Here is a 15,579-nt window from a genome sequence, read left to right on the forward strand (position 1 = left end):
CAAACCCATAACTTCCAAACCTCATTACAATTTTGGCTCATTTACAAAAACTTCAAATCCAAGCAACTACAAATGGCATAAGGTAGATATTTCAGATCAACCTCAAGTCTTTTGCTTTCTTTTGAGATCTGCCAACACTTAGTGGCAAACCTGGCCAACAGACAGCTGTAAAACTTGCAGTGCAGCAGATTCTGTCAAAAGGGCACATCAAGGACACAGACACAAAAATAGAAATGGGACATCTTGCACCACTGCAAACCCCATGCACATGGAGCCACAAGACAGCACGGTTAGAAAACGTGGAAACTTCAAATCATTCTGCTTTGTGATAAATGTAATGAAAAAACAAACAAACAAACATCTACACAGATTTTTTTTAAAAAGTTATTCATTCATCAAACTTTACACTTTAAAACTTTACAAAGGTTACTTTTGGTATTTTCATTTTGTTAAGCAGTTATCAATCATTTGGCTGCAGCTTCTAGGTGTACCAAAATCATCTGTTACACCTAGAAAAAAAACAAAAAGCAAATTGGCATGCAAATAGTAAAAGAATGTATGATACTGGCAATGTAAGGCACAATTAAACAGTGTACTACACATCGCTTATTACTATGTCACTTCAATAAACAATAAGTCCAAGCTCCATCACAGTATGTGTGATAAACATTCAAAATCTGTGCAGCACCGGTTTGGCATTTGGTTGCAATTCTTAACATTCAGTATACAGCCACCCTCCTACTCCAGGCAGCAGAGACAAACAGTTCATTATTTTTCCACATATAAATGTTTATGATTAGTTTCCCTGTTATTTTGCTTGAAGACAAACACGGTAACTGGATTCCTGACTCACACTTCATCTGTGCTTCATTGGACAATTTTATATAGATATATATATATCTATATAAAATAAAGGATATTATTACAACTACACGGCTCTGTTTGCTCCTTCCTCTGAGGATTTTGTTCTAATTTAAAAAGCAAAATAATACTTAAGAGAAAAATGTGACCGCTGATTGCAACTTCATCCACATTCAATAACAGAAGACAATGGTTAATGGTTAAGGCCTGGACCACCTAACTACAGTTACACCATCACATGGTAAATAAAGGGAAAACATTATAATTTAAAATGATTTAAAATATATAACTTACATTGTTTTTATAATTGAAATCACACATTTTAACATATACATGTGATCTTATTTGCAGTAATAAATGCAAATATATTGTGCTCGAATTTGAATCAGAAATAAAACATGACATCAGACAACCTTTATTTACGTCAATATGATAGCAACCATTGCAAATACTGACAAAACAGGAACATTTGGAGACAAAAATGCACATTCACTTCTGGAGTGACTTTATTTTTTGTTGCGTTTATTGTTTTGACGTGTAACTCTATCTGAAGGAAGTGGCAGACGGAGAAGATGGCGGACTTCTTTCTTTTTGACTTTGAGTGGTGAGTTACTGACATGTGTTGTAGATCTGGATCTGTTTGTTGATGTCATGGAGGATGCTTTTCATCTTGTCCTCCAAACCGTCTAGCTGACGAGCCTTCCCCTCCAGTTTCTTCTGGTTTTCCTCATAGTTTTTTTCCAACTCTGCAGAATCCAGACATTTCAGGAATGGTTACACAGTGAGACATTAGCTGATCGGGTCTTGGCTTTTAAACACACAAAATATCTAATCTGGAGTATCTGGAAAAATGTTCTCAGTCTCAATTTTAGACTGTTTTTAAAACACTGTGAATTAACATTTGGAGTTCCTCAGGGACCAATTGTAGGACCCAAATGTTTTCAGTCATATACATGTTCTTCATTTAGTATTCACATGATAAGGAATGACAGCCAAATAAAGCTAAATATCTATTCTGTTGCCACGAAATCTACTGATGCTCTTAGATGTATTTTAGATTTGTATTTTAATGCTTTGCAACCAAAAAGGCCACAACTCAAGTATTTTACATAGATTTTTAAGCTGAAAGAAAGAGAAATGTTATGAATGAATGTGTCAATCATAATGGGAATGTTATGATCGACACAGAATTTAGCCTGGAAGGAACAGTGTGACATTTAAAATGTTAATTTTATCAAAATTAATCACACCATATTTAATTTAATTAATAACAATTTTTTTTTTTTTGCTTCAATGAATGTTCTAAATTCAGTTAACAATTGTGGAGCAAAAGTTGTCAGCTTAATAAAAGTTCTCTGCTGATTTGATCTGAGTATGTGAGTATGTTTAGCAGGTATGTTAGTCTTTGAAAAGTCATGTTTATATCAAATATAGTGTATATATTTACACAAGTACTAACGTCTTCTGTTTGGTAAGGTTTATTTGCCTTTTGTCCACGTTATTCTTTTCATAACTGATCATTTCGTTGTATGTCGTTTAAAGACTTGTATTCTTAGAGTGTTGTCAGTCATCACACATTTTAAAAATGTACACATGTTGCCTACAGGTCAAGATTGACATAATTTAGACCAAATTTGATAAATGTATTGCGTCAACTGTTTCTTTGCAACTATCTGCTTTTGTCCTCCAGACACTCACAGACATTAATAAGTACCTGCAAGCCTCTGTAGCTTTTTCTGGGCATCTTTCAGAAGTTCCTTGGCTTCATCCCTGAGTCTCTCTGCCCTTTTCTTGGCATCCTGCACAGCCTTGGCTTTAGTGTCAACCCGCTGCTGTACCTCATTGTATTTATCTGTCAACTGGCCATCCAGAATCTGCGCAGAAAGACAGAAGACATCTTCTTTTATAACAGCCATGTCTGGTTGTTATGAAGCACACACAAACACAAACACACACCTGCTTGGCTTCATTTGCCTTGTCTCGTGCCATGGTAGCTGTCTCTTCAGCTCGGGCAGCTGCCATGCTGTTGCTGGCACGTTTGGTCTTCAAGGCATTGATCTCACGTCGCAGTGTGTTGAGGCGGGCCACGGCATCATTAAGGTTCATCTCACCATCGGATGTTTCTGACTCAATCTGCGTAGAGTGGGTAAAAGAAGTAAAGTTCCTTCTGAATTGAAATTAACATTATCTAACTGGGATAACTGTCATTATCCCAATTTCACGAATGAAAAAAAAGCCAAACAAAAAAACTCTTTTAATCTATGGTTATGTATTTTATAACCACTAGGGGGCAGCAGAAACATGCTATAAACAAAACACTGTGATATGTATATTTATCTTTTATAATTAGGGTCATTAAAATCTAGTTTGCTTTTTTTGTTTTTGCCTGCTGCAAAAGGAAGCTGTCCAACAGAAACAACTCTTAACTTCCTAAACTATATATTTTTTTATGTAAAATGCTTAAAGAAATAACCTGTTGTTCAGTTAAGCTCTACTGTGGCTCATAGCCACTGACCAGAGAGATTCTGCAACAAAAAACAAAATAGTAGAAATATGACCTTTACAGAAGAAAACCTTTAAAACTTTTCTTTGGGACAAAGTCTGCAAAATTTTCAAACTTTCTTTTTTGTTTTTATTTGGGCACTAAACATGAGGTTTTTGTGTTCTACTGACCACTAGAATGAAAGTGCTTTAGGATAACTGTACATATAAGTACACAAAGGCATTTGCAGTTTTCATCATCACCATATTTGTGCTTTGAAATGTCAGTGAAACCAAGGCCATGGCTCTGCTCTTACAGTAGGGACTTGTCACACAGTAGGCTCATCCCAAAGCGACGCTGTTTTATCATCTTTTTTGTCAGTAATGTTGAGCATCATTATACAAATTAACATCATGTTGGATTCAGTAAGAATAACATTTAGCAAATGAGACCAGTATACCAGTGTGTGCATTATATCCATACAGATTATGTATGCAGCTAGCTAAAGAAGCTTGCTAATTAGCTGATAATTTAGCACTCAACCCCTTTCATCCATATACAGCAATTTTGAGCTCTAAAAAACTAACATGATGTTGGTCAAAATACTAACACTGAAACTTTATAACTAGGAATCCAAAACCAATGAGTGATGTCACAGCGACTACATCCATCTTTTGTATACAGGCAAAGCCCACAATATACATTAAGTGTTATGAATTTTTGCTAACCTCTGTCAGCCGTTTTTTAGTCTCCCCGATGTCAGCTCTGGCTTTTGTTATGGCTTTCTCTGCTGAAGTCTGGGCATTCTTAGCATCCACCAAGGCCTGTTCCACTGTCTCTGCTGTCGTCTTCACCCCCTCAGCATGATGCCTTTACAACAATGAAGCATTAATGACTGAAAGTAGCACAAATAATTCTATACCGATACATTATAATACAGTTTTAAATCTAACTACCTCGCCCTTTTGGCATCCAGCAGCAGTTGTTCGGCCTTGCGGACATCATCCTGCGTCTGCTGCAGGATGGCATCCACATTTGAAAGGCTGTGGACCCGCTCCTTGATTTCATCAGCGAGATGCTTGATTTGAATGGGTGAAGCAGGAATGGAGAGCTCCAACACACGGTTTGCCACTGCCTCAATACTGTCTGGGTCTGCGCCTTCCTCTGAGAGAGATATATCAGGATTATTAGGAGGCTAGATTATCAGGTAACATCAATATTCAACAAGGTTTCAGTGATCAATAAATAAATCTTTTGAAGATTACGTGTGAGAAAGTCCCTGATCTGTTTGATGAGGTCTCTCAGGTCATTGTTGGAACGCTCCACTTTGTTCTTGGTAGTGGCGGCTTTATCCAGAGCTGCCTTGGCTTTACCCTTAGCCTCCTCTGCCTGTGTTTTAGCCTCTGCCACCTGGATAAAGACACAAATGTTTATATCTTTGATAGGGAGATTTACAACTGCACTTATTACTGTGGGTGCAATCAAAATGTTTGGTTACTAGAGTAACCTCAATTCTCTAAAAATCAAGCGAAGTGTCTCACTATAGAAATCACCTTCTGCAAGCTCCTCACACTTCTGTCTGTTTCTCAACCTACTGAGCTAACTGGTCAAACACAGAACTGACCCAAGCTCTTAATGTTAATATTTGGGGATAGGAATGCAAGCCTTTTGACAGAGAAGGGTGGTTAAAAACTCTTCCACATTGATGTGTCAGAGTGATAGTCATTCAATTACAAATAAAGCCTATACCTCCAGATACTGCTAGAAGTAATTCGTTTTTTGCAGGAATCCAGAGTCCTGTGAAAACCCGTTTCTCTCTCTCTCTCTCTCTCTCACACACACACACACACACACACACACACACACACACACACACACACACACACACACACACACACACATACCCATCTCATCTATAGATCTGCATATACTCTCATACCTTAGTAAAGAGTCCCTCCACTTCCTTCATAGCTTTGTTCAGCTCCCTCTCTGCATGTCTGGCTCTCTCCAGGGAACTGTCAGCTACTGCCACAGCACCGTTACAGTTCAGGCCTCCACAATGACGCTTCCCCTCATCATCACGGCAACCGGCACCCCCACAGGGGCTTTCTGCACAGGGGGCATCACCTGGGGCACCACAAACCTGTTGGTATGAATGCAAATGTAATTTCACTGGTATGGATATTGCAAATATATGTGCAGGACTCAGGTATTCCTCTAATTCACAGTGGATAGAGCCTCAATTTATGTCACCTACAAAATAAATATGAGTAAATATGAAACTATATGAGTGCAGACAGCTAAACAAGAACAATAAAGAATAAAACAAACCTTCTCGTTGAGCTTCTTCATGTCCAAGCCCTGTGTTTTGGTGTTGAGCTCTCCCAGAGCACGCTTGTTTGCAGCATTTTTACGGTTGAAGTCGTCTTTCTTTGCAGCAATGAGGCGTTCAGTGCGGCGGCGTGTGTCTGCAGACTGGCTGACTGTACTGGGTTTGGTGGTGGTTGATTCATTAGCCCGCCTCTCTGCATCGCGAGACCTGTTGTAGGAGCTAAGGATGCTGTCATACGCCCCTTTAAGAAACATATTAGATGAGATGCTGATGTTATTTCTGATTGGAGTGAAAAATGGGAGGTAGATGAGGGAATTATGCAAAAAAAAAAATTCTTACATTTTATTAGACAGAAATTTAAATCAACACAGTTTTCTCACCTAAGAAGTTGGAGTTTTTAAGGATATCCAGCTGGTGGTGTAGCTGCTCTGAAGTGAGGTTAAGCTCTTTGGCCTCTCTTTCCAGAGCACTCAGCTCCTTGCTTGCCTCTGAGTTGCTGTCCTGCACGATGGTTAATTCTCCCTCAAGACTGTTTAAGGTATCAGTGGTCTCACCAATCTGTGCTCTGGTGAGATAGACAAACATCTGTAACATCTGTATCCACAGACAAATCTCAGTTTCTGAAAGTTGTTTTTTCTTCCCTGGTTTGCTGCATCAGTAAAAAAACAAAAACAAAACATCTTTACCCCTTCTGTAAATGATGAAGCCTTTGATACCTGACTAAAATCACTGTAGGATTTGTATATAAAATATGTTTGGCTTGAAAATGTAATATATGTTGATAAGATTTCAAATCAAATCAAAAGAATGTCACGGTCCTGGGTCTTCAACTCTTACTCATTCCTTTGGATTTATGAAATGTTTACATTCAAGTTTTATATTAGTTAATGTTGAGTTTAGTATTCTCTAGCGCACCTGAGTTTGTTATTTCTAGTTCAAGGTTCTTGTTTTGTTACGTTAGTTCCCTTTCGTGTCCAGTCTGTTCCTAGTCTCATCTCTGTTTCTTGTCATCAGCGTCTCCTGTTGTAGTCTGTTTAGTCTCCATGCTTTGTTATCCTTTCTGTCTCCCCGCTCATGTCCCCGTGTCTGTCTGCTTTCACTGTCTAATCAATCTAACACATCTGTAGTCCATTTCCAGCCAACCACATGCCTGCTTCACATGAGACAAACAAATGAGTAGGATGTATACTTCTCTCAATACACTTCAACTGATCAGGGCAAGTTCAACAGTGGATCTTATCATTATCTTTATTCACTTACTCTAACACTGGGGATCAGGATAAACAGTCAGATGAAGCTGGTTATTAATTTTGCTAAATTAATCCCATTTACCCCGGATGTTCACATAAAGGGTTGGTGTTGCCAGCATCTAACCAAGCGGTGTTTCACAGCATATCCTTTCTTTCACAGAAAATGATCCCTGCCACGTACTCTTGAGCCATCAAATGGTGATTAAAAATCTATAAAGACCATAACTTACAAAATAGCGCTGTTGTAAAAAGGGGAAGAGATGATCTTGAAATGGGAAACTGACTCTGGACCCAAATGGGAAAAAAAGTATAAGGAGGATTTAAACTTGTACAGTGTGCCTTAGACATTCTGCAGCACAGTTTAAAGGCGCACATCATCTTCATTGGTCTAAGGACAAGTTATCAAAAATTCATTTAGAACTGGATCCTAAATATGACTGCAGAGGGGCCCCAGCCACACTAATGGACATGCTTTGGTTATCTCTATAGCGACATAGATTGTGGAATAAACTTTTTAGACTTGTTCTAAAATATACACTGTATGGCTGTTCAAGACGTCCCATGATTGCCATCTCTTCTCCTGAGTAAATATGTTAATGATGTTTGATTTTGCTATTTGATCTGGCAAAAGATATGATAAAAAGTCCTTGATCAAAAGGTTTTTTTTTTATTTCTACTGCTGGTCCTGCATGTGAGAGCAGATGTTCCTAATATGGTCATCTCAGGCACACAACTCTATTTTGTGAGAGGCTCCGCCCACCACTTTGCCAAACCTTCTGTTTACAGGTTGCTACCAGTCAGAATAATAATAAGGTGAAAGGAGCCAGAAATATTTAACTCAGACACAGGATGGACTAAGGCACTCTGGACTGTGTGGCATGCAAAGCTATGAAAGTCGAGTCAAAGAATAAAACTATGGAGCTGGAACTGAGCATGATAAGGAAGATGAGGGTTTATGCTGAAACTATTAGCTAAGTTAAGCGATAAAATAACTGCAGATGAATCTGCTTTACCTAAGATCTTCAATAAGCTCCATTAGGGTAGTGACAGCTGCAGCAGTGGCATTGCGTGCAGTGACAATGTCCTGAGCTTGTGCCAGCTTCTCCTCCAGGTCTTTAAAGGCTTTCTCATAGGGTCCAATAAGCCCAGTGGTCTGAATCTCATGGGCACGCTCTGCAAGAACCTTTGTCCGCGTTCCCAAGTCCTGGTAATGAAAAGAAGGAGAAACAAAAGATTGGGGTTGACACCTAATCAATCAATGATTCAAGGATTAGATCCATCCTCCCCTGCATTAAAGCTGAACCTGCACAATGCGATCCCAGTCCCCAAAACACTGGTGACAGGGCTGGCAGTTGGGGAACTGGCCAGAAAAGCCTCTGGCACACTGGTCACAGCGGACACCCGACACTCCCTGCTGACAAACGCAGTGGCCTGTCACTCGGTTGCACTGAGAGGTCTCAATCCCACGCCAGTCACAGTCACATGCTATAGGGGAAAAAATGAGAGGATAGTTAGTAGAGAACAACTGGAGCTAGTCTAGCAGCACCATATTAGCTTCTGTGAGTCTTCACCTGATGCTGGCTGAACACGGCACACGAGAAGCTCTTATTTTCTTTCTCTACTTTCTTAAAGACACAAGAAGCTTTCTCTTGGCAGCCCTTCCAAACAAGCCATACTTAATTAGTCTTTTTCCAGTTGTACTGTCATGAACTTTAACATTTAAAACACAAAGTCAGACTTCTAGAGTCTAAGACAAAGCTCTTAGGTTTTTTGTAGTCTGTCTGAGAATTGTACAGTCTGGCCTTGGGCTGAATTTGTTGGAATGTCCATGCTGGGAAGAATGATAGCTTTCTTCACTGTTTTCTGCTTGTGAACAAGTTTCTCTCTGTAGGATGATGAACTTCAAATTGTTTGGAAATGGTGTTATAACCCTTCCCTGGTTGATGGGCATGAAAAAAAATTACTTCTCACAGATTAGTGATGTCATTCCTCCTTGTGGTAGCACACAGCTGGATGCTGCCGACCACCAAACTCCCAAAACATACATAACCAATACATAAAAATCTTTCAGCTGAAATTTGAATTCAGAGAAGGTGTACGTTATTTTATACATAACTGCATATTAGCTTAAAACAATGCAAATGTACTCGTGTACAATATTGCATATAGCCCCTCAAAATTTCCACAATAACAAAGCGCTTACTGCCAAAATCCACCCACACACCAAAAACAAGCTCAGTCACAAATCTCTACTATCACATTTTCTTTATAATGTCAATGTTTGTAATATTACTTTATGGTACAAAATTGTTATAAAAAGTTCAAGGTTGCTTTCTGTAGGCTACAAATCACAAGGATGCAACTGAGTAACCCCTGTCAAGGGTACAGCAGTGCCTAGAGGATACAACAATACTTAAGAGGGTCTCTAAATCATAACGTTTACATTCTCAGACAGCGTTCTGTGCTTGGGTCCTGCTGCTATTTTCCAAGTGTGCATTTGGAAGAGCACAGAGGTCCCAAAACAAAAGCTAGTGTGCCCATTGAAAATAGTGCAGGTGGATAAATAGTCTCCTTTTGTTGAGACCTGACTGACTAACCTGAGTGACTGTTGTCCAGTTATGGAATACATTTATTTTGAAACTCATTGTAACTAACAGCACTATGTGCATGTGTTTATCATTCTGTAAGAATACTTTCTTGAGTGCAAACAATCTCAAAGCATGAGCAGCAAGAGTTCATCTCTTTAAATCATTTGGTCTCTTTAACACTGTTTTCTCATGTTCTTGTGTCTCACACCTCTGCACTGTGTCCTGGGGTCTCCCCAGAAGTTCTCCTGACAGTCTGTGCATGTCTTCCCTCCAAAGCCATCACGGCACTGACACTGACCAGAGAACTGCACGACAAAAAGAAATATGTCACACAAGCTCTGTATAGTGAAAGCATTCCCACTAAAAAACACAAAGTATTCCCTACCTCATTACACGCAGAGGTAACAGAGTTGTTAGGATCACAGCTGCATGGTTCACAGCCCCTCCCACTGGCCAGGTTCCAGTGGTTGGGGGCGCAGTGGTCGCACGCCAGACCTACGACATTTTGCAGACACTGGCACTGGCCTGTGGCCCGCTGGCACACGCAGTCCTCGCGCTCAATACACTGGCTGTGTTCAGTACCCAGGAAGTTACATGTGCACTCTGAAGGGGAAAAAAAGGCAAAATAAGATTTCTTTCGATTTCTGAAGTATCGCTAACGTGCAACACAGAGCTTTTTCTTTTCACAGTGAAAGTGATTCTCACTCCTGCAGTTTCGTCGGGAAGCATCCCCGAAATAGCCGCTCTTGCAGATGCCACAGTTGGGACCTTCAGTGTTGTAAAGGCACTTGTTACACTCTCCGGTCTGACTGTCACAGGCGTTCACGTCTGACATGTCTATGTTGTTGTTACACTGGCACGGCTGGCAGCGCCCTCCTGGCTGCGAGGGGTTACCGTAATAACCTGGGGCACATTCCTCACATCGGGCACCTAGGTTGGGAAAAAGAAGAAGAAATTGTCATTTATGGCCAGAGCAGAGAGGAAGAAGATATGATGGCAAAAATAGTTTTAAACTTTCCATTTTGTGCCGTGATTTTAGGATGAATGATCCAAGAAGAAGCAGGAAAGTATGAAATTCCAGTGTTAGAATCAGTAGACTATCTTGGTTTAAAAAGTTATACGGCCCCTCATTATGAACAGATTCTCAAGTCCTTTCTACTAAAAGAAACCTGTTAGTCTAACACTTGGCTCAACCCATTTTTTAAAGCAAGGAAATGATTACATAAATCCAATATTTTACTAAAGCAGTCTGTTATGTAGCAGTTCTGTTACTTGCCATCACTCAAAAGGGTTTTGTTAACCAGTTTCATTAGTGAAGCATCTTTGTCCCCACATTCTTCTCCATTATGTGGCATCATACTACACCTGTGATCACAAACATAATGGCTTATAATATTTACGTTCAGTGATTTTAGCATCATGCCTTCATCTGCTAAGGTTTTCTGTTCTGTTTCTGTGCCTCTGCTGTGTTCCTGGTCTCATGTCCCTAGTGAAGGTTTGTTCTGTATTCTTGTTTTCCTTGTTTGTCTGTCGTGTGTTGTATGCTTGTCTTGGTTCTCTGTCACTACGTCGTCCCTATATTCCATGTCTAGTTACTTTTGTCTCTGTGCTCCATGTTTCCTCTGTTCCCGAGTCTGTCATGTTTCCACGTCTCAGTGTCTAGTCTGCGTCTTTATGAATGTCTCGTTTGTCCCAGCTGTGTTCCCACCTGTTCCCCCATCCTCTCGTTGTCCTGCTTGTGTATTTAAGCCCTGTGTTCGTCTCTGTCCGTTTGTTTCCCAGTTTCTTAGTGTTTTGGTTTGAGTTCATATTTCGAGTTCCTTGCTTTTGGTTTTGTTTTTTATATTTGTGAAGAATTATTTCCAGCAATGAAACTGTTGTTTTCAGTTAAATTCCCATCTTTGAGTCCTGCGTTTGGGTCCTCATCCTGAATCAAGCTGTTTGCAGGTAAACTAGGTCTGGGTCGTCGATTTCTCTTCCAACACCACAAAGACCCAAAACATACATCACTCCTGGTGTAGAACTACCTCCAGACGTCCAAGGTGAACATTAATGACTGACCTGCACAAAGCCCTGACTGTAATCCCACTGAAAATCTGTGAGGTAAAGACCATCAAGACTGAAGACCAAGGTCCGTCCCAGAGGACCACTGTATATAGAAGCTTGAGAGACTCGCCAAAGAAGAATGGGGCTGGTGACGTTTTTTAGACTTGTTGAAAACCACAACAAACAACTGCAGGCTGTTCAGCAAGAAAGGATGCAAAATCCACTATTAACATCACGGGGTGCTGATAATTTTGGCCATGGTAGTTTTTTTTATAATTTTGTCTGTGTGCAAAATAAGCATATTTTAGATGCTTATTTTAGCATAAGCATCTAAAATAAAACTAGGATATTTGGAAATTCCTTTCTCTGTTTTAACAGAACTTGGGAAACAATGTAAAAAATAAAATTTTGATAGGTGGCCTAATAATTCTGTCCTAATCTGTAATATACTGTATTATGTCATCAACTACTGCTACGCACAGCTTTGACAGTCAGTCATCAGTGTCTTCATAGATTATTATCTGTCCCTTAAAAGTTGGACATCAAAGCCAAAATACTCGGCATACCTGAGCCAAGCAGGAACTGGAGCACAGAAGAAACTTAGAGAAAGAAAGAATGAGGGGGAGAGGTAAAGTCAGGCTGCACTGGCAGCACAGACACTGAAGTACAGAGAGGATTAGACGACAGCAAAGTTGGATGGAAGACAAGAATGAAGGAGAGAGGGGGTCAAAGGGAAGAAAAAACAGTGTGGAGCAGAAAGTGGGAGCTGTGGTTATAAAGAAATAATCTGCATTTTTAGGGCCTGCAGTGCTCCATTATGCTTTATCTAAGAAGTAAATAAAATACAAATAAATGTGTTTATCTTGATTGTATGGTCATATTGCCACAATTGCTAACACTTCTCAACATCATTAATTCACAGAAACAGATGAAACCTGCCCAAAACATAAAACTGACCCAGACTCACGCCCACATTACGCTTCCTTTGCACTTCAAAAGGTATATTTTTGTAAGAACTGCTCAAAAACAATGAATCTGGGTCAGGCCCTTATATTAGGTGCATTTTTACAGATGTGGTTCAAATGCTATTTCTACACTTCTAATGCTGTTTAAACTTCTAATTTCAGGCGCACAAAAATCACAGACAGTCACAGAAAAGGATTTGGCATTCTTTGAGCCAGGTCTCACTCAGGAGTGCACTGTGGCACAGCACCACTGATGGGAGGGGTGCTGAAGCCATGCATGGGTAGGAATGGTGGAGCGGAAAGTGAGGGTTGGTGGACAGGGAGGGGAAGGGAGCAGGGTCAACCATCATTACTCACGCTTAAAAATGTTCGCCCCGGAGCGTTTAACAATCCCTGCGCCAGTAATACAGGGGAGGAAGGAAATGATAAAGGTTACCATTCACCAGAAGCCGCTGTCAAAGAATCATCCTTACCTCGTTTCAGTTACAGCCTCTGCCCTGTCTTAACTTGTGTTATCACTGTAGCTTGTAGACTGTAAGCACTGTTTCAGATTAATATCAGTCATTGAGGTTATTCAAATCACAGGATATGCTACAAAATCCAAAATCAGCTACAAAAACAATGCTGATGAAGCACAAGTGACATAAAATACTAATATTTCATGGTCATCTTTAAGTGACACAACTTACAGCTGAATATATATCAGATAAGTAGTATCTGATTTAAACTGTGTGCGACTAAAGCTAGCACACACACATCTGGTCTCACCAGTCAGTGTCACGTGCTGAGGATGAGGAACAAACAGAAGTTAAGGTACAGAGACAGTAGGAGAGTGCACTGACTCAGGTTTACCTGTGTATCCTTGGTTGCAGTTGCAGATGATTTGTCTGTTTCGACTGTCCTGATAACAAGACGCGGCAAAGTGGCGTCCGCTGTTGGGACCATCTGGGCAGGGGCACGGACGACACTGACCGCCGGATGCTGTGCCCAAAATTGGATTGCCATAGTAACCATTGGCGCACCTACAGAAATGACAAGCTGGGTGACTCAGGTGAACAGGTGTGCTTCTGTTACAGCAGTGTATATTGAATTTAGATGTGGCTAAAGTTTCAAATAGTGAATATATAGCACATGTACAATAACCTCTGTGAGCTAAAAGCTCCAAATGTTCACTTTCTTTAGGGGTTTTTTTCTGCAATGCTGATACTGTTAGCTTAGCACATATTTCCTGGTACAGTCATCACTGGCTGTGCTGATGAGGAGGTGTTGCTAAAATGCACTGCAAATGTAAACAGTCAGTTTTGAGCTGACTGGGATGCCCGGTGAGTATTTGAATGCCAGCTACAATAAGGAGTGTTCAAAGTGGTGGGATACATCCTGGACAGGCTGTCAATCTGTCACATGGCGAACGCAGAGACACAGATATCCACCCTCGCATTTACAACTACAGCCAAGGTAAAATCACCAGTTAATCTAGTGTGTTTCCTTAACATGCGTGAGGAGACTGGAGTACCCACACAACACAAGTCCACAAGAAAGGTGGATTGAACCCAGGATTATTGATTGATTGATAATACTTTATTCATCCCGAGGGAAATTGGGTTAAGGCTGCCAGCCTTGCCAGCGCCATCTTACCCGTCTGACCGATTGCAGTGCGGCACGGGTGCTAACCACTGTGAAACAACACAGTTTTACTCAAAGCCACTGTTTGCAGTAATGCCTTACAAAGTACGTCATCAAAGTGCTTTTTGCTCTGATGTGTGAACCGTTAGCTTTCTTTTGTGTCTGAAGCTGTTTGTAGTGTTTCCTTTCATATTCTCTGGTTTCTTGCGTGGCCAGATGCCACTTTACATAATTTCCCCTAGGGATCAATAAAGCATTCTGATTCAGATTCTGACTTAAATTTAATCTGTATATCTTTGGATTATTCATTTAAGATGGAATCAAAGTAAAAGAAAATCAATATTTTGTATTTAAACCTATCCCTAAATGTTTAAGGCATCATTGGTGACAACTCCAGCACTAGCGCAGAGTCATAACTCTAACCCTATATTTTGAAAACTTTTTCTTTTTTTGTTTAAACTTTTGAATAAAATCATCGTTGATGATCTCATCCACAAGATTCCAAGCAAACTAGTGCTGTATCATCACCTCTCACACTTGTCCCCTCCAGTATTATCTCTGCAGCTGATGCAGGCGCCGGTCCTCTGGTCGCACTGGTCTGCATGCCCGTTACACTGGCAGGGTCGGCAGCTCGGGAAGCCCCAGTAACCCGACTGGCATCTGTCACAGCGCTGACCGAATGCTCCCGGACGGCACTGACACTGACCGGTAAACTTGTCACAAAGTCGGGTCACGGAGCCGTCCAAACTGCAACCGCAGGCTTGACAGAGAACAGACAGAGATTACAAGAGGAAATTAAAAAGGATGAGAGGGTTTTAGAAGGACATGATGGGAAAAGGAGGTGGGAGAAAGAGTTGAACGTAGAAATAAAAAAAAGGGCATAGCAAAGTTGCACTGACAGGCAGTAGAGGGCGCCAGATGCATTGTACACAACTCATTAAAAGAACTGTAAATGTACAACTACACAATTCAAGCTCACTACTCAACACCTGTAATGTTGCTGGTGTGAGTTGACAACAGGTTCCACTAAAGAGTGCTTCAGTAGCTCTTGACTTGTATGACACTTTAGTTTGTAAAGAGTCAGGCTATCTCATAATGCTTTGCTTTTCCATCCCTACTAATGTTTAACTTCTCATTGCCACTAATGTTTAAACTTACTGAGGAAATGTTTAAACACTAGCAGCTGGGAAAAAATATGGAATGGACCTGCAGGAAAAATGAGAAAGGCCTGAGCTGGATCTGCACTTCTCACCTGTGCAGCCTGAGGGCCCAAAGCCATACATTCCTGGAGCACACTGGTCACAACGTCGACCAATCACATTGGGTCTGCAGCGACACTGGCCTCCCCGGACATCACACAGAGAGCTGATGGACCCCTGAGGGTCACAATTACAAGCTGGAGGACAGAGAAGCACCAGCATCAAACCACCGG

At 40.7% G+C, this 15,579-nt stretch overlaps 1 protein-coding gene across 2 annotated transcripts in view; it reads right to left on the bottom strand.

The window, feature by feature from the left end:
• Window positions 1-341: 341 nt before the first annotated feature.
• Window positions 342-15,579, bottom strand: part of lamb2 (laminin, beta 2 (laminin S)) — a 45,829-nt gene continuing 30,591 nt past the window's right edge. Inside the window, exons 19-36 of one of the 2 annotated variants that reach the window (XM_006804059.3) lie at window positions 15,400-15,543; window positions 14,676-14,907; window positions 13,377-13,546; window positions 12,882-12,917; window positions 10,219-10,443; window positions 9,899-10,116; window positions 9,722-9,818; window positions 8,229-8,410; window positions 7,939-8,129; window positions 6,056-6,240; window positions 5,675-5,916; window positions 5,283-5,486; window positions 4,609-4,753; window positions 4,300-4,507; window positions 4,072-4,213; window positions 2,818-2,994; window positions 2,576-2,735; window positions 342-1,607 (exon numbers count right to left, since the gene is read on the bottom strand). In XM_006804059.3, coding sequence (XP_006804122.1) covers window positions 1,471-1,607; window positions 2,576-2,735; window positions 2,818-2,994; window positions 4,072-4,213; window positions 4,300-4,507; window positions 4,609-4,753; window positions 5,283-5,486; window positions 5,675-5,916; window positions 6,056-6,240; window positions 7,939-8,129; window positions 8,229-8,410; window positions 9,722-9,818; window positions 9,899-10,116; window positions 10,219-10,443; window positions 12,882-12,917; window positions 13,377-13,546; window positions 14,676-14,907; window positions 15,400-15,543 — 3,095 coding nt within the window. In that variant the 3' untranslated portion in view covers window positions 342-1,470. The remainder of the gene's footprint in view (window positions 1,608-2,575; window positions 2,736-2,817; window positions 2,995-4,071; window positions 4,214-4,299; window positions 4,508-4,608; window positions 4,754-5,282; window positions 5,487-5,674; window positions 5,917-6,055; window positions 6,241-7,938; window positions 8,130-8,228; window positions 8,411-9,721; window positions 9,819-9,898; window positions 10,117-10,218; window positions 10,444-12,881; window positions 12,918-13,376; window positions 13,547-14,675; window positions 14,908-15,399; window positions 15,544-15,579) is intronic. The other variant, XM_006804060.3, reaches the window with a different exon arrangement.

The sequence above is a fragment of the Neolamprologus brichardi genome, chromosome 20, assembly GCF_056152115.1.
Source record: "Neolamprologus brichardi isolate AB-2024 chromosome 20, ASM5615211v1, whole genome shotgun sequence".
In the NCBI taxonomy this organism is placed as follows: domain Eukaryota; kingdom Metazoa; phylum Chordata; class Actinopteri; order Cichliformes; family Cichlidae; genus Neolamprologus; species Neolamprologus brichardi.